The 17472-nt window shown below is 42.6% G+C and overlaps 3 protein-coding genes and 1 non-coding gene across 4 annotated transcripts; 3 read left to right on the forward strand and 1 right to left on the reverse strand.

The window, feature by feature from the left end:
* Positions 1-392: 392 nt before the first annotated feature.
* Positions 393-6082, forward strand: ccdc14 (coiled-coil domain containing 14). The gene is made up of 14 exons (XM_030781848.1): positions 393-422; positions 646-701; positions 797-866; positions 1018-1090; positions 1181-1321; positions 1470-1685; positions 2475-2566; positions 3047-3689; positions 3871-4009; positions 4220-4302; positions 4464-4640; positions 4968-5100; positions 5215-5747; positions 5793-6082. Exons 1-14 carry the CDS (start codon positions 393-395, stop codon positions 6080-6082), a joined length of 2676 nt encoding a protein of 891 aa, XP_030637708.1.
* Positions 6083-6826: 744 nt separating this feature from the next.
* On the forward strand, positions 6827-12274 carry mtrf1 (mitochondrial translational release factor 1). Its single transcript, XM_030781849.1, has 10 exons — positions 6827-6890; positions 7221-7490; positions 7970-8067; positions 8148-8229; positions 8538-8645; positions 8981-9153; positions 9401-9518; positions 10185-10321; positions 10694-10792; positions 11552-12274. Exons 1-10 carry the CDS (start codon positions 6827-6829, stop codon positions 11684-11686), a joined length of 1284 nt encoding a protein of 427 aa, XP_030637709.1. The 3' UTR covers positions 11687-12274.
* A 320-nt stretch (positions 12275-12594) lies between these two features.
* wbp4 (WW domain binding protein 4) lies at positions 12595-16605 on the reverse strand. Its single transcript, XM_030781990.1, has 10 exons — positions 16527-16605; positions 16269-16341; positions 16040-16102; positions 15356-15479; positions 14813-14965; positions 14600-14661; positions 14404-14479; positions 14099-14295; positions 13707-13918; positions 12595-13428 (listed from the first exon to the last, which is right to left on the reverse strand). Coding segments are annotated over exons 1-10 (1173 nt in total). The 5' UTR covers positions 16529-16605; the 3' UTR covers positions 12595-13217.
* A 262-nt stretch (positions 16606-16867) lies between these two features.
* trnae-uuc (transfer RNA glutamic acid (anticodon UUC)) lies at positions 16868-16939 on the forward strand. Its single transcript has one exon. It is a non-coding gene; the product is annotated as a tRNA-Glu (tRNA).
* Positions 16940-17472: the final 533 nt, after the last annotated feature.

Below are 17472 nucleotides of genomic sequence, written 5' to 3' on the forward strand. Positions count from 1 at the left end.
TATATTTCACCTTAATTCCAATTGGTCAGCAGAGGCGCTCTTCCGTTTGAACAACATACTGTCAACGAAAGCTGCTACATGGGAAGCATTACACAAACAGGCAGTTTTTGACAGTCCTATTGTTTTCATGCAGCAGTCACTGACTTGACCTACAAAATATATGATGCTATCCTTGACCAACAAATATGTGAGGCTCTGAAAGTCATGGTTCCTATTGCTTGGAAAGTTAAATAGTGTGTTTTTTTCCTCCTGGAATGTCTGTTAGCCAAGTAAGTAGTTAGCTTGCTCACGTTAACTGACTTTTAAAAGGGTGTCTTGAATAGCCGGCGTCGTTGTCATAAAACGATTTGACGGTTCTTTTTAATAAAAAGAGACTGAACAGCCCGATACACATGGCCAGGCAAGGATTTCCTAAACACAAGGTAAGTCAGTTTTTGTTTTGTGTAAGTTTAGTTATTGCTTGTAGCGCAATAATGATTTATGAGCATTCTGATGATTTAAATCACACGTGGAAGAATCCCGTCAAGAAGCCAGCAAAACCTATTATACCTAGCCACAACTGTGCTTGCTAACCTTACACAAACGTGTTTTTAAAACCAACTGATTCCATGGACTCTGAAAATCAGCTTGAGTTGTGATTTGCAGGTAGTCTCATCGGGGAGGCTGACAAGCTCTGCGCGAGGACAGATCAATAAGAGAAAGTATGATTCACGGTATCCCTCGCTAAGTGTTGGTCCCGTTCATATGTTCTTTGGCTTCGTAACCGAACGCAGCGGTATTTACTTCTCTGTTGCAGGGTCTCAGGAAGACATACAGCGCCCCTCGAGCCCGCTTATTCTCTTTATTCTACCGACTCAGAGGATCAGGTGGGTAGTGTCACATATTTAATTTTAGAATGTCTTCTGGAACACTTTAGGTAGTGCCCCTGCCCCCTTTTTAAATTTGTTTTTAAATTTAAAAGTTAAATTTGTTTGACTGCAGCCGTGAAGAGATAACCGGTTCAATTTTCTTTTCAAGGTGACAGTCGTCAACAAAGGCTTAGACCGCTGTGCGGCGCTACTCAATTGTATTCTTGAAGCTGAAAAAACAGGTATGGCTGAATGTAATTAGGGAAAAGACTACTCTCTTTCTTATTGTTTCTTGACTATCAGTCATGGGATACTCAATATTTATCCAACAGAGAACAAGCCGTCTTCCTCTAAAGTCACAAAGGCTGTGTCTTCCAAACCCAAATCCAAGCTGTCAGCTGGAAAGAATGAGGCAGAAAAGGAGAGACATGGAAAGAAATCGAGTGTAGTTGCTCACCCAACCAAAAGACCAGGTAGTATTTCACCTTAACATTACCAAACTTTAGTCTTCAATTTACATCAGTTCATTCACCGAATGTCTCCCCATGGAGAATCAATGCGAGAAAACTCGGCTGAAGAAGTTCTCCTGTGTGTGCTGAACTCTCCCCTCTTTTTTTCAAGCTCCCGTCCAGAAGACCATCCTGTCCTCCCGGTCTTATCCTGGGTTTCAAAAGCAGTCGTGTTGTCATGGCAATCAGTCTCCAGCTGCAGGTCCAGCTTTGGTCTCCAATGGCCCAGCCTTCCATGATGCAACCCCAGAACCAGTCCTGGCCCTCGTACAGACAGCTCCTCTGGCCTGCCCACTCCCTGGGGCTTCAGGCAGCCTACCGTCTTCAGGTACATCCATCTACACACATACAGTTGCACACATTCAGTCACAGCTGTAACAAAGCAAATATAAAGCCCATTGGCTATTCTTGTAGTAGAAGACGTATTTAATCAGTGCTAAAGGCACAGCTGTTTTCCCACCGATTAGTGACACACAGCCTCATGATGTGACTACAGTCTTGGGATGAAGGAAGAGACTTTCACTGAGTAATTCAGAGCCGCTGTTACCACTCATGCCGTAGACACGACTGAACAGAGTTCATCATGGATAGACCTAAGGGAACAAACTCAATGAGAGATTGTATCTGTACTCAGTGAGAGAATATCTCAGCAAAACCCACAGAAAGAAATGAATGAAATAACCTCAGCAACCCCATTTTAACCGGTCTGTCATTTAAAATGCTTAGAGAACATTGTCACATTTCACCTGAATTTACTATATCACACAGCCTGTCTTATTCTTAAAGATAGTGGACTTTTAGTCCTTACTGCATGAATTTTTCAGGTTGTTTTAGAACACATAGACAAACGGGTCACTTGTGTAGATGTTGGCATTGCACCTGTTTGCTTTCTCTTGGGCCCTCTGAATTTCTTGGTTGTCTGAATAACCTACTGCTTATCCCGCGGTGTTTATAACATCTGTGGAGCCACAGAGTCCTAAACAGAGGTCTCTCTCTACCATTGGATGTGTTTCCACTATATGACCCAGCATTACAGTAAGATCCTCAAAGAATAATAAAGCATTTTAGTGTCGACACAGCCTTTCATCTTCATGCTGTCTCTCTGTTTTCTGTGCAGGACCGCAGACCGCTACTGTGTTTAACAGTCGTCTGACCACCTCTACCCCTGCACTCAGCCCTCAGAGACCTGGCTCTGTCCACACTGAACCAGTAAGAGATTAAAGAATTTCACACAGTCACAGACAGAAGAATGCTAAAGACAGTTATTGGCACTTTTAATGTTTTCATGTTCTGTTTTGGTGGCTAAATCTCTCTCCCTCTCCCTCTCTCTCTCTCTCCCCCCTCTCTCTTTCTGAGTTTGCTTGTTTTAAACTTTGTAATGATTTGAGGACTTGCCTGAATTTATGGCGTGTTGAAAATGTGTTGTGCTTCATTGTTAACGAAGTGCTCTATATTTCTTTATGAAGAGTGGAATGTGCATCTTGTGCACAGTTTTTGAGAGGATGGGCGGAGTGGGGATTTCTCTGTAGGGGAGGGGGGGCGGGTTGCATTACTTAATATGGACAAATTCAAGATGGATATACTGATGTATTAAAGGCAATGTAAAAGTCAAAAGTCTCTCTCTCGCTCTCTCTTTCTCTCTCACTCTCTCCTTCTCTCCTTGACTAGTGTGTTTCAAACTGTGTACAGAACAGTGGAAGCTCTAATGGACAGATGCACCACTTAACCCAACACTGGGCTACACTAACCACAGGGGCACCATCAGCACCAAATGCCATCATAACCACCACAGTTTCTGCAGGTCAATATGAAACTACAGCCTCTGTGGCACCACCCGTCCAGCCACTGTCCACATTCACCGCACCATCGCCTCTTCAACAGGCATTCACACCGTCAGGTGGACAGGGTGTGCTCGAATTCTCCAACCCACACCTCAGTACCTCTCCTGTGGGAACCCATGGACCTAGTGTCCCCTTTCGTCAACCACCTCAGCCTTTGGCTGGCGCTCCATTCACAGCTCAGGAACCTCAGGTTCCTGTCGTCTTTCCCCAGCCTGCACCAAATGGGCCTTACATGTCTTGTTCCGGTGCCCAGGATCAGATGGCCTCTTCTGGAGAGAGCTCGGAGGACAGCGCAGGCAGTACCAGCGAGGAGGAGGACCACGATGGAGTGGATACCATGCCGGTCAGAGATACCAGCTGCCAGACCAGCGCAGACCATCAAAAAGTGTTCCAGCACAAGACCAAATCCACCAGCCCAGAGAAAACAGCCAGGAAGGTCATGACCGTGAAATACCTGCTTGGAGAGCTGAAGACTCTGGTCGCTAACCAAGGTGTGAAAAATTCAGGGCTCCCTCATGTTTTTTTTTTTTCTTTCTGGTTCTATTTGTGTATTTTTGGTTCTATTTTCTGGTTTTCCCTCTTCTCTGGTTCTTTTTCACTAGCAGTGATATGTCAGAAACATAGATTCGTCTGGCATTTTTGTCTGATCTCTGTATTTCTTCTTTCTTACAGACAGCGAAGCAGTGAGACTGATCTCAGAGGTTGAACAGAGCATCTCTTTGCTTCCTGCTATGGTAGGCAGCACTAACATCCAAGCTGAAATTGCTCTGGCTCTTCAACCGCTCAGGAGCGAGAATGTGCAGCTACGCAGGTCAGTGTCACTGAACTGCGCAATCACACACTGTATCTCTGGAGACTCTATTAACTTACTTCATTTGCATATGAGTTATAGAGTCTGTGTAAGTTAACATATCCTTAGTTTAACTAATTCCATAAAGGAATAAAGACTTGAGCCTTTTCATTTGTAATGTGTCGTGTTGCGTGTGTGTGTGTATGTGCGTGACACATGATTTTTGTCTAGGCGTCTAAGGATACTTAATCAGCAGTTGATGGAGCGAGAGAGAGCTGAGAGACAAGCCAGAACTGAGGACTTTAACCTTGAATGTAAGTGTACTGTTAAAAGAGGCTATGAACTTCTGCCATATTCCTAAAACCTCCAACCTTCTCTGACTCATAGCAAAGGCTTGGACACATTAACAACATTGTACAGAGTCACACAGTTAAAAACGGTTTACAACAGCGTGTGTGTTTCTGTATGCACACAGTGGTCTCTCTGCAGTCACTAAACCATACGCTCCAGACTCAGCTACAGGAGATGCGTAAAGAACTTGAGGAGACGCAGCTGGAGAACAAGAGACTAGAGCAAGCTCTGAAGGACACAGACGGTAACCTGCAGCAGAGCAGGGAGCACTTTGAATTAGAGACCCACCGCATACGGATGGGTAAGAGTACCACTGTTGAGGTAGTTGAGGACGGAATTATTCTGTGCTATAAAGGCCTGTGCACTGTGCATAATGCATTCGTGCATGTATGCAGTGCACTCTGGGAAATGTGTAACATAACAGCTCTAATTAGTTCTGATAATGTTCTTTCGTATTTCTTTGCATAGATCTAATTAGCAATGCATCTTCATGTTTTTAGATCCTCTCTCAGCTAGAAGTGTCACATTGCATTACTAGCAAATTATGAAACTTGGAAAAACAGATATTTGTAATTGTAAATCTCACATACAAAATGCCTTTCTGATTTCTCACCTAATATCTGCACAGATGTGAGTGAGGCACTCGCAGAGATGAGAAATTGTCAGAACCAGCTGGAGATCTCAGAAAAAGAGAAGGTTGCATTGTCTCTTACCATCCAGCAGAGGGAGGCAGAGATCACTCGCTTGCACGAGGTCATCCGGTAATGTTGAAATCATGCTAAAATGCAATAACTTATTCACTCACTTTAAAGAAGGTGGATTTCACAGAATCTAAGATTGATTCTGCTCTCATTTAACATTACTCTCTTGTGCAGAAATCTTCAGGGAGGCTCTGCTCCAGTTCTGACAAACCCTCTTGTTGCAAAAGAGATTCACTCAACCAGTACAACCACCCAACTCACGAAGCATGTTCTCAACAAGCATGAAAGTGAACAGAAGGGGCAGGAAGCACCAGACCAGGTCACAGAATCCATAAAGGCTTACCTCCAGACTCTAAACGGGAGAGAACAAGACTCTCCCCCTCACAGACTGTCTCCTTCAAGGAGTAGTGGGGAGAGCTATAGACCGGCCGAGGGGAGGGACAGTTCACGCTCGACCGTGGGTACGACTGGTAAAACGGGCCAGATCGACGCTGGGATCGAGATTCAGAGACCGGCACCGCTGGGAACGGCCTTCGTCCCTCTGAGAGAGACCGTGAGGGAGCTGCCCTCCCGTGGCGAATCGCAGAGCGACTCTCCTGTTCGGAGAGAAGGTTTGGCGGGACAGTTAGGGCTCCAGTATTTGAGTCGCGCCCTTGATAAACTCTCTGTCTCAAATGGGCTCCCGTCCCAAACGTCGAAAGTCGTCAGTGAAGTTTGTGGAAAAGCCCTATCAGATGAGGCTGATACGAGAGCTTCGCGGCTCAGACGGGCCGACGGGAGACCAACCAATGGCGTCTGCCAACCTCAGCACGCCCGGAGGTGTCTGGAAATGGGCAAAACGCCAGCGTACGCAGAGCGAGCCTCTTTCCTCGACAGCTCTCTCTCTGCCTGCGATATCGGATCCCTGGCCTCTGATTGGAGTGTAAACTCCTGGTCCACGTTCAACACTAGAGATGAGCAAGATTTTCGCAATGGACTGGCGGCGCTAGACGCCAGCATAGCCAGCCTGCAGAAAACCATTAAAGCCGACCTGAAGAGATGACCTCCACTCCCAACCCCCCCCCTACCAATATTCACTTCGTCTTCCACTTCTAACCACGTAGTCTGTCTTGAGTCTAGTTGTGTGTGTGTGTGTGTGTCTGTCTGTCTGTCTGTTTAATTTTTTTTTAGATTGTTTTATTTACTTATTTAACACACCTTTTATTATTTAAATAAAAATGTATAAACCAGTTCAGTTTGTGTTATTATACCTTATGTTACGTTATTATTCCTTATCAGGTGACACTTATTGGATTATTATACTGTTGGTCACAGTCTTTCCTCTGAGCATGGAAAAGGTTCGCACAATCATGCATCTTATCAGTGGCTGAAACCTGATGAATAACACACACACGCACACAAAGGAAAAGAAAACAGAAAACAGTTAATGATTCAATAGCAAGTGTCAACTAAACGCTTTGTATTTTCACAATGAGCTCTTGCCTCCAAAATAACACCACTAGTAGCTCAAGAGTAATGCTATGAGTACTTTTGTGGTTATTTTTGTAACGTCCCTGTTGATCAAAGTGCACTGAAAATAAGCAAAAGTTTGTTGTAGTACAGGTTATAAATGTTGAACATCCTATTTTTAGCGCTTGCGGAGATTTCTGAGTTCGATTGGGACTGAGTTTGGCACCAGCGGAATGCAGTTGCGGCTAATGGCCACTATAAGTGAATGGTGCCACAGTCTGTCAGGACGAGAGAGTTGATGACGTCACGTCCATCGTTCTACTTCGCTTAGGTTTCCATGATTTTGCCTCCATGTGACTTCCTCACTAAAACACCGGTACAGGAGAAACTGTTGTATTATGGTATTCGTTTATAAGGTCACTCGCAACTTTAGAATTTTTTGTGACAGAGTTACTGAGGAACAGGTATAGTGTGCAAATATGGTGTGAAGTCGCAAGGGTAAAGTGTGTCACATCCGATCGTGTCATGTCATATTCTTATGTCAACTTGGCTTTGAGATGAGCTATGCACAATCTGAGATAAGATTTTTGTAACATTCAGTGCGCAGATGACTGTACAAAAATGGACTTGGTTGTTTGCGCTGTACCCCTCACGCAGCGTCCTCGTGAATGCGACTTGTGCGCGGGATAAACGTTTGTTTTTCCGGACACATTCTTCTCGCATTTTCTCAGCATTTTCTGCCAGTAACAGCAAGTTGTCACAGGCAGGTTATCATACCAAAAGTGGGGATATCCTACGGAATGAGGCAGTACAAAGATACATACAGCGCTTACTGGAAGAATATAAACAACTTGGAAAAAGGTTACAAAACGGGTTCCTCAATGACGCGGACAGAAGAGTGTTGAACCGCAGACAAGCGGACCTGTCATTTGTGGCAAACGCTTTTCAGAGCACCGAGAATGCCTTTAAGGATCTGGCCGAAGTGCAGGCTCTTATCCAGAGTAAGCCTGAATTCTGCATTCATGCATGTTATAAGACTTTGAATGGAAATGTAGTCTTAATGTTTTAATTCCAAGTGACCAGTAGGGGTCACTCATAACATGACTTAGTGACCTCATGTAATTTTTTGACGAAGATTTTTAGTTGAGAATGTAGAGAGCGTCCTTCTGGTAGAGTTGCAGAACATAACGGCTTTTGCTCCAGCCCTACACAAAACAATGTATTTAGTTATTCAAGCTCCTAAAGAGTCCCAGAAATGGAGATTCATCATTAGGGTGACATGCTTGATTCCAGGTGGTTCTCATCAAAATTCACTTGAATTCTGCAAAAAAAAAAAAAAAAAAAAAAATCGTGTGGTCCTGTGAACTCACAGTTGAATAGAACACACATAAGTCTGGGGGTTTGGGGAGCACGTAGGACTCGATTCATAACGGCTATATATCATGGCGAACGACATAAGAACATTGTCATTATTTTAAAGATACTACAGAGAGCAACGCCGAAGATAAACAGATGCTTGAGCTACTGAAAGAAGAACAGGACGAGATAACGAAAAAAATAGAAATACTGAAGAAAAAAGTGAGAATGTTTACATTCATTATTCAGTCATACATCTGTCTGTTTCGGCTTGCTATGTAAACTGTTCTTGGTTTTCTCAGTTGATACAGACACTGGTACCGAGTGACGCAAACGACAGTAGTAATGTCATTCTTGAGGTAGCAGCAGGAAGAACTACAGGAGGTCAGTAACTTTTATCAGCGTGTTATCTCCTGTTTTTTCCTTTTTAATGTTAGTGTTTTTTCTGCTCTCTTTTGTATATTTGCCCATCAGGTAAAGCACATTTTACACAAAAAGTAATCAATTGTAAAAGTCAAACTTTCTGTTCAATCACAGCCTCAAACAGCTATGTTTACATACCATAAGCATTTCTGTATGTACAATATTTTATTAACCCATAAATACGTTTTCAGTACGTTGACAATACTATATTCGTTCATATAAAAAGAGCATTATTTGATGGTAATTATGGATCATTTCTTTTGGTACAGGTGATATCTGCCAACAGTTTACTCGAGAGATGTTTGACATGTACCAGGGTTTTGCCAGCTACAAAAACTGGCACTTTGATATCTTCAATTATACTCCAGCTGAATATGGTAAAGCGCGTTATTTTATTTTTTTTTTTTTTGCCCTATTTTAGATCAGTCATTTCCACACACACTCATTTCCTCATGCCACTCCTGTTTAGAAAACCCGTTTTTGGCATGCTAACACATCGCTGCTCTCACAGGACAAACTCATGTGTCCTGCATTAACACATTCTTTCTGGATTATACTTAACACATTTTTGCGGTCACATAAACGTCAATAAAAGGGTTTGTCTGTCGGACGCGCACGCCACAAACATCAAAACACCCCTTTCCCTCTGTCAAAACAATTTTGTTGCTCTATTTTTAATCTGTTTACTCGGTTTGCTCCTAATGCCTTTAAGGCGGGCTCCACCACGCTGCCGTGAGGATCTCGGGAGAGAGCGTGTATCGCTGGTTGAAGTTTGAGGGGGGGACGCACCGGGTCCAGAGGATCCCTGAGGTCGGACTGTCGTCCCGAATGCAGCGCATTCACACTGGAACCATGACGGTCATAGTGTTACCACAGCCTGATGATGCAAGTCTTCATTTTGTCATCTTCTGTCTGGACATTATAACATTGCCCACTGCAACTTAACATAATATAATAATAATATAATACATAGCACAACGTAAATGTTGATGTTGAAATTAAATAGTACCTATGACAACCATAAGCATTTTATTTTTTTCTGAACCCCCCCCTCATACAACTGGTTTTGGTAGTTTAGTAGTTTTGAATTGCTTTTGAATGTAACTGATTATTATTATTCTGTCTGCTCTAGGTTGACATTCATTTAGATCCTAAAGACTTGAGAATAGACACTTTCAGATCAAAGGGACCAGGGGGGCAGAGTGTAAACACCACAGACAGCGCTGTGAGGATAGTTCACCTGCCCACAGGTGGGTAGACTTTCTATCTATCTATCTATCTATCTATCTATCTATCTATCTATCTATCTATCTATCTATCTATCTATCTATCTGTCTGTCTATCTATCTGTCTGTCTATTTGTCTGTCTATTTGTCTGTCTGTTTATCTGCGCGCACACACACAAAGGCATATGTTTTCAAGTTCAAGTTCAAATTTCAGTTTATTTATAGCCCAACATCACTGTTTACAGTCTCAAAGGGCTTTACATGCCCACAGGATTACAACAAACAGAGCAGGGAGGATGGCTTGATCCTCAAAGCGGGCAAGAAAAAACTCCTCAAAAAACCCAGACGCTAGGGAAAAAGTTTTATGCATATTACTTTGAGCTCCTTTTTTGTTATATTTCTTATTTATGACTGTTTGCAGAAGACATTTCTGTAGGTTGACCTTGCCTGGTTTGTAACCCCCCCCAATATGAAATGCTAATATACGATGTATATTTGGAGGACATTCATGGATGTGTTAGGTGGAACATGGGTCTGATAAATAAGATTTGTCCTCATGAGGACGATTGCTGATGCATCAGTGTAAGCACAAAGTTAGATAAAGATTACTCTATGTACCGTATTTGTAGATTACTAAATGTATTGTATTTGTAGATCACTGTATGTATTGTATTGTTGTGTTGGCGGCAGGCACGGTGGCTGAATGCCAGCAGTCCCGATCTCAGCTCCAGAACAAGGAAACGGCCATGCGTGTTCTCAAAGCCAGACTGTACCAAAGCACCGTGGGTCGCCAGACAGAGGAGAGACACGTAGCACGGAAACAACAGGTGAGGAAAAAACAAAAACATGCACGCGCACACACATGCACGCACACACACACGCATGCACACACACACACACACGCACAGGAGGAGTTTTTAACAAATATGAACCTCAAAACAAGTATCGTTTTTGTCACAAATGGTCATAACAGCCGATGTCAGTTTATGACGGCATATGGAAAACCTCAAACGGCAGTGTGTGGAGGGATATTTGTCAGTGTTGCTGACAGTTTTGGGAAGAACGTGTTGCTGTTACGTTTGTGTAACTCAGTTCCGTAATAATGTATGGAACGTATCGAATTTTCCACCATTAGTTCTGTCTCGATCCCTTTTGTTTGATTTGCTTTCTCATACCTCTGCTTTCTTCTCTTGCTGTAGGTGGGTACTCGTTCGCAGTCGGAGAGGATTCGGACGTATAACTTCAGTCAGGACAGAGTCACCGATCACCGGACTGGCTACGTGACTCGTGACATAAAGGTGAGGATGTGTATCTCTCATCCCCTGGATCAGTGGGTAGGTTCGCTGAACGTTTACCGATGTTTGTGTATCACGGAGGTCTGTTAGTGATGCAGACGCAATCATACGCACGCATGACCTCACCTTCAAATTTCCCCTCTCCCGCACATATCTTTCCAAGTTTTCTTTCATTCACATTACAAAACACTAGATATTGACAGACTGGTTAAAACAAATATAGTAGTTAAAACTCATAGTGTATTGTCATATACTTTGAATGTGCTAGAATGCTCCTGTCATTGTGTCTTATTTGAAAATACGTTTGCATATGTCTGTTAGTAGTTCCTTTGAGAAACCTTCCGGCATGTTCTGCTGCATAAACAGCATGTATTGCTACTCAGTTCCTTCTTAGTGAAGTTTTTATGGTCAGAGTCGCCACCCAGGTTCCACATAGATGACAACAGTTTCTAGTGCAGTATACCTGTTAAATACATTTTTTAGAATCTGTTTGTGGCCCAAAGCAGACTCTATCTTACACGAGAGATAGAATGAGATTAGATAATTCAGTGTTTCTCATGGTTTGTGTTTTGCATTTTAATTTCAAGCACTTGTCATAAACTGGGTGTATACCACGAGATTACGACCTGTACACAAATTAGTCTGTGAATATTGCTTTCAAATGGTAAACAAAGTATATCATATGAGAGTGTGCTCCTGTTAGCTAATTTTGAAATGATGATTCTTTCTATCTCTCTCTCTTTCATTCTCCTTCTCTCTCAGGAGTTTATGAGGGGAGGCGAGGCTCTGGAGGAGCTCATCTCTGAATTGCAGGAGCACGGAGAGAGGGAGGCCTTACTGGAGCTGGCGGAGAACAGCTCCCCGAGGAGATCTGAGCCAAGACAATCAGAGGAGTAAACAAAAGACTGCAGGAGAATGGTTATACCGGCTGTACAAAACTGACCTCAGATCAGATGATAGCTGCCTTTAAAGAACCTATCACAGAACTGACATGCACAAGGCAGTGTGGAGAAATATGATATTGGACACACAACCAACCGAGGATAAAGCTCTTTGAAATGGGACATAAGCATATAAGGGATTATTGGTACGAATGCTGAAGTTAGAACTGACTCCCTGAGAGAAAACTGCTCTCCGTCTGGTCCTGATGAAAAATAACCTCTTGCCAATGCAGCCTGATACAAAACAACTGTATCCATGAGAGGTAGCCCAAATATGGATCCAAGACAGGACGCAGGTACTGTAAACCATGATGTGACTAGTGTTGGTGGTTTGTTTAAGACAAGATCTACCATATACAGGGCTCAGGGGCAAGAGACCTCAACCTCAAACTATGAGGAAGTAAAAGAAAGAAAACTAAACTGAAAATCTAAAAGTAAAAGTAAATTCAAGTTAAAACTAAAAGAAAACTACATGAGACGAAGAGGCGGTCTTCACAATGACTGGGGTGTGGATGAGACTATCAGTGGTGCACATGCACACACACAGGCATCCAGCCTATCTCACACGCACACGCACGCACACGCAAACGTACACACACAAACAGTATGTCTGTTTGACCTTCTACTGGAAATAGGACCGAGGTCACTTTTATGTCCTTGCTGATAGTCTGTATGGATCCCCTAATAAATGTTTTATATCAAGGAGTGGTTCATTTTTAAAACATTTAAAATGAATGAAGTGCTGCAGATGAATGAACTTTGAAAAAAACGATCTACAAAAAAACCCAAACTTAGCCTTATCTGCCAACTGAAAGTATTGTTATTAAAATTAAAGTGGAAAAAAAGCAACAGGAAAGAGGGAACAGTTTTAAACTCTCGCTCCAGTATAGTTTCAGATTACTATCATGTACTTTGCTATTGTGTTATGAAAAGCTTGAACAGATTCACTTTTGCATAGATGGAAATATAAAAATATAACAGGATTTATAGTTGGAATATGAAATATCAGAGGAATATTTATGTGATGTCAGGAAAAAAATCGAGAAAGACTTTAATTCCGCAAATCAATTTTAAAAAAATATCTTCATGTTCACACATTATTGACGACATATTTGCCCCCCCCCCCCCCTTCGGACTCCTAGATTCGATTCAGTTAAAAACGCGACAAAACGACACATTCAGCAAAACCCTCGACATCTATGAAGAGGTGAAAAAAAAAAAAGGTCGCGACAAAAACTGAGAGAAGAGTAAAAATCACACTCACGCACTGATCTTCACTGATGAGAAACGACTTGTACTACATATGATGAAATTAAGCCAAATGTTAAAAAGAAAAACAACAAAAAAAAACATATTCATCAGCATTCCTATCCCTGCACAGCGTACAGCGCTGTAAACCCACCCGTGCTGTCAGATCTCGATCTCCCAGCTCTCCTCTACAAGTCCGTGAGAAGAACCCCCCCCCCTAAAAAAAGTCCCCTAAAATCTCAGTCATCTTTCCCTCTCTGTCGGATGCTCCTCGATTTTCCGTTTTCCGTCTTCCTCTTCCGGAACGTGGCCCCCTCGCTCCCCTCGACTCCGAGCGAGGTGATGGTGCGCTCCTTAAACTTAGGCTTAGGCTCCGGGGGCAGGTCGGAGGTCGTGGCGGCGGCGGCGGCCGCGTTGTCCACCTGAGGAAGCTGCAGATCCACATTCTCGCTGTGAGAGGCGAGAGAGAGAGAAAGCAGATGGAGCTTTAGAAAAGATATCAGCGTGAGGAGGGGGTTCAGCGTAAGTCTTTTCTATGTCCAATTGCTTTTATTTACAGAGACCACATTCTCAGAATATACTGTCATTTATAACGAACTAACCAAATGAATAAGTCAATAAATAATTATTGAGAATACAGAGTCAGGATGCAGTGTCATGACGCTACACAGCCCACAACAAACACAGACACACACACACACACACACACACACACAGAGAGTACTGACTAGGGATCTTCCTCCTGTACGATCTGCTCCCATTCTCCGTACGGATTCGTCTTTCTAGGTTTTTTCGCTGGAATTTCATCCTCCTTTGCAGCTTCAGGAGGTGCAGCGGAAACTGGATCATCTTCCTTTTCCTTGTTTTCATCCCCCTCTTCATCTCCCTCTTTCTTCTCTTTGTCTGTCTCTGAGGGCTGTGTTGCCTCTTCTTTTCTTTTCTAAAAAGAGGAGCATTCCAGATGATGTTTTTCTCAGATCAGAACATTTTGGCCAGGAGCAGAAGTTTCTGTTTTTTATATGAGTAATATGGGTTTATACAGTGAAACTGGTTGTTGCTGTGCTTTGTAGTTAAAAAAAACAAAACAAAACAACCAATATATTCATTATCAGAGTCTCACCCTGAAGCTGATTTTGGGGACTCGAGGCTGTTTAACCTCCTCTGTTTCCGCAGCTCCTTTGGAGGCGTCTGAACTGTCCTCTCCCCCGGACAGCGCCTCCGGTTTGGGCGGAGAGGGGTCCCCCTGTTCCTCGGCCTCTCCGGGAGGGCCTGGTTCCTCTTGCGGATCGAAGTCTGCTGGCTTTTCCCAGCTGGACTCTGCGGACAGGTGAAAAGGAGGGAGCGAGTGAGAGATGAATTGAATTGACTGGGTCTGGTTATATAAGGGTGTGTGACGTGGAGCTTAGTGGAACATGGCAACCCCACCTCCTGTCTCTGTGTTATAATAGTAAGTGTATCCATCAGGGCTCACTGCTTCCATCCATGCACTGCCTGAGAAAGTCTGAAGAAATACAGAAATCCCATCGCATTTTATACATAAAGTACACGCACAGCAGGCTCTTCTGTAACAAAAACATCATTATATTTGTGCTCAAACAAACAAACAAACAAACAAGATTACCTGACTCTGAGCAGAGACTGGGGTATCACCCTGGAACCCATCTGGTTTATCCCACTGGGATTCTGCAGTCAAACACACACACACACACACACACACACACACACACACACACACACACACATTTTGGACAGGATGTATTGGGACAGTAATTTCGTCTTGTATAATCCTGAGTGTATGTTTTGGATAAGAGGATGAGTTTTGGCATGGTCTCACCTCCAGTCAAAACGTTGTAGTAGTAAATCTGTCCATCATCTGTTGTTCCTTCCACCCAGGCATCTGATTGGTCGTTGCTGTCAGTGTCCGTGGTAACCTCCACCTCAGGTTTCCTTGTTTTACTCTGAGATTTAACTGGAGTCTCTGACATACCTACATACAACAACCCATTTAGGTCAAGTTCAAATTTCTTGCCTTGCAATGTAATTCTGATAAGAAAGGATACATTCTGAGTGTGTCTGCACCCAGAAACAAACATTTTACACTGCAAGAAAATATTTGTGGGAATAAAAATACCCATAATTAAAATGTCATGTCAAGATTTTGTATAATGTTATATAGAATGAATGATTTGATACTTCAAGGATAGGAAGCCTATAAGGGAAACCACAGGTAAAGAGACTTATAAAGTACATATATCTGAACACGAAAATGCTGGGGAAACAAAATCTGAGTGGCATGATTCAATGTAAGATATGAGAGTTGCTTAGAAAACTGCAGTTATCTTCCTTTGGTTAGTTTGTTAGTAAGTTAGTTCGTTACCTGATTCTGCCTGTAGTCTCTTCATGTCCTCCTGATAGGCTTTCAGCGCAGCCTCCTCCATGGCTGCAAACTCCTTAGACATGCGTTCCTCCTTCTTAGCCTTGTCAATGCTCTTCTTTTTAATCTGCAGAAAAACAGAGCGTTGACGATAGGGAAAGAGAGGTGGGCATTTGCACTACCCTCCAATCGCAGGGCGACACTCTCTCAGAGTACTCTTTATCTCTTCACAAATTTAATACAGATGGCGTGCCAAATTCTCTAATGTGCCAAGTTTACTTATTTTGACAACTCGTCAATATTTTTCAACTAGTACGGCTCCCCCTGCTGGTGAAAAATGAGAAGAGAAATGATGGCTCCAGTTTTATTCTAGAAACTGAAAGGGTGCATGAGTGGCGAAAAGGAGGTCTAGCATTTAAACGTGTTTACTCGGTTTTAATAAGCTAAGCAATATTTCACACTCAAGCTGTAAAAGTCAGGATTTTCAGACAAGAGGAAAAATATTGGAAGCTCCACTGGACAATAACAGACGTCTGGCAAACTCAAAAGTTCAGTCATCCGCTTCGCTAAGCAATCTAACTTCGTGAGACAGGCCTCCGGATCTACGAGGCAGTCTGCCTGACTGGTTGTCATCGTTACTGAACTATAATGAACCGAGTGCGCAGACTAGCACTGGTAAAACCTCACCTCTTCAATTTTAGCCGCCACATTTTCTTTGTGATTCTTCCCCCTCTCATGGAACTCAATACTCTGGACAAAAAAGGGGACAAAACATGACTTCCGTGGAAAATACGAACAAGAGAGGATACAAATACTGTAATCTGAAGAGCGGCGTTAGTAGAAAATACGTGACTTGATTCCTGAATAAACGTAGGCTACTCTATTTGAATGAGCAGCTTCTGTCAATGTTACTCACTGGTTTATTGTCTGCTATCCAACATTTGCAGTACTGGCAGAATTTCCTTGGCTGTGACTTCCAGTAATCCGCCCTGTAAAACAAATACGATGCAAGACAGACGCACATGCAGCCGTGAAATATTATTTATCGGACCAGCAACTAATGCTTTCTCTGTATTGACAAGCCGAGCCTGGATTAATAACTAATTCTACATTTTGCTTGAGACACAACAGAAAAAAAACACAGATAAACTGTTGAGGATTATTCTCTGCTTACATTACGAATGATTTCCTATGTTATATCTCCAAAGTAAAGGTTTATCGGGGTTCTAGAAATACAAACATTGCTAATGTAGCCCAGAGTTGTCCCTTGAATATGACGTTTTTGTTGAGGAACGGATACAACACAGGGTCAAAACAGGCTTTCTTTGTTAGAAAATGAAAATATGTCTTACAAAAAATAGTGCTTGAGAACGATATAGCAGAAATGTGCTTACTGTTACTACAATTTCGAAGAATGTTTTCATAGGCCCTTTCTCTGACATAAACATATCAATATATATTATTTCGTTAATCGAATATCCTTATACCTCGATAGTCACACGCTCGTACAAGACCTCCCATATGGTCTAGCGGTTAGGATTCCTGGTTTTCACCCAGGCGGCCCGGGTTCGACTCCCGGTATGGGAAGCAAAGTTTTTCTATCTTGGGGAAACCATCAGACAAGAGCGATGTTTTTACCTGTGTGATATAAAGACAGAATTCGGAAAAGATGATGGCCAGATGTATGCCCAATAGACTTCAGGTAGTAGATTCCGCTTCATGTAAGATCAAAGCAACGTTCATGTGCACATACAATGTTAGGTCACGAGAGAGCTAGAGACCATAGCGATCTTACGTGGTGGCTATGCAACGTACCAATCTGGTCACGTCCTAAAACGTGTAACGTGGTCCCAGAACATCTCGATTAGAGAGGGAAAATATAAGTTAAAACGGGACGAGGGCAAAGTGACATCTAGGCTAATAAAAGTTAAGGTCGATAAAAATTATACAATTTGCAGAGCAAGAGCAGTGAAGAGAACAGAATAAACTGCGTGATCTTGCGAATGCGGTTTGAAAATCGTTTATTTTTATCCTTAAAATACATACACATCAAAAAAGACAGTCATTAAGTGACAGGAAAAAAGTGTATTGATGAAGTACAACTATGTGCAAATAAATAT

This window comes from Chanos chanos, chromosome 8 (assembly GCF_902362185.1).
Source record: "Chanos chanos chromosome 8, fChaCha1.1, whole genome shotgun sequence".
In the NCBI taxonomy this organism is placed as follows: domain Eukaryota; kingdom Metazoa; phylum Chordata; class Actinopteri; order Gonorynchiformes; family Chanidae; genus Chanos; species Chanos chanos.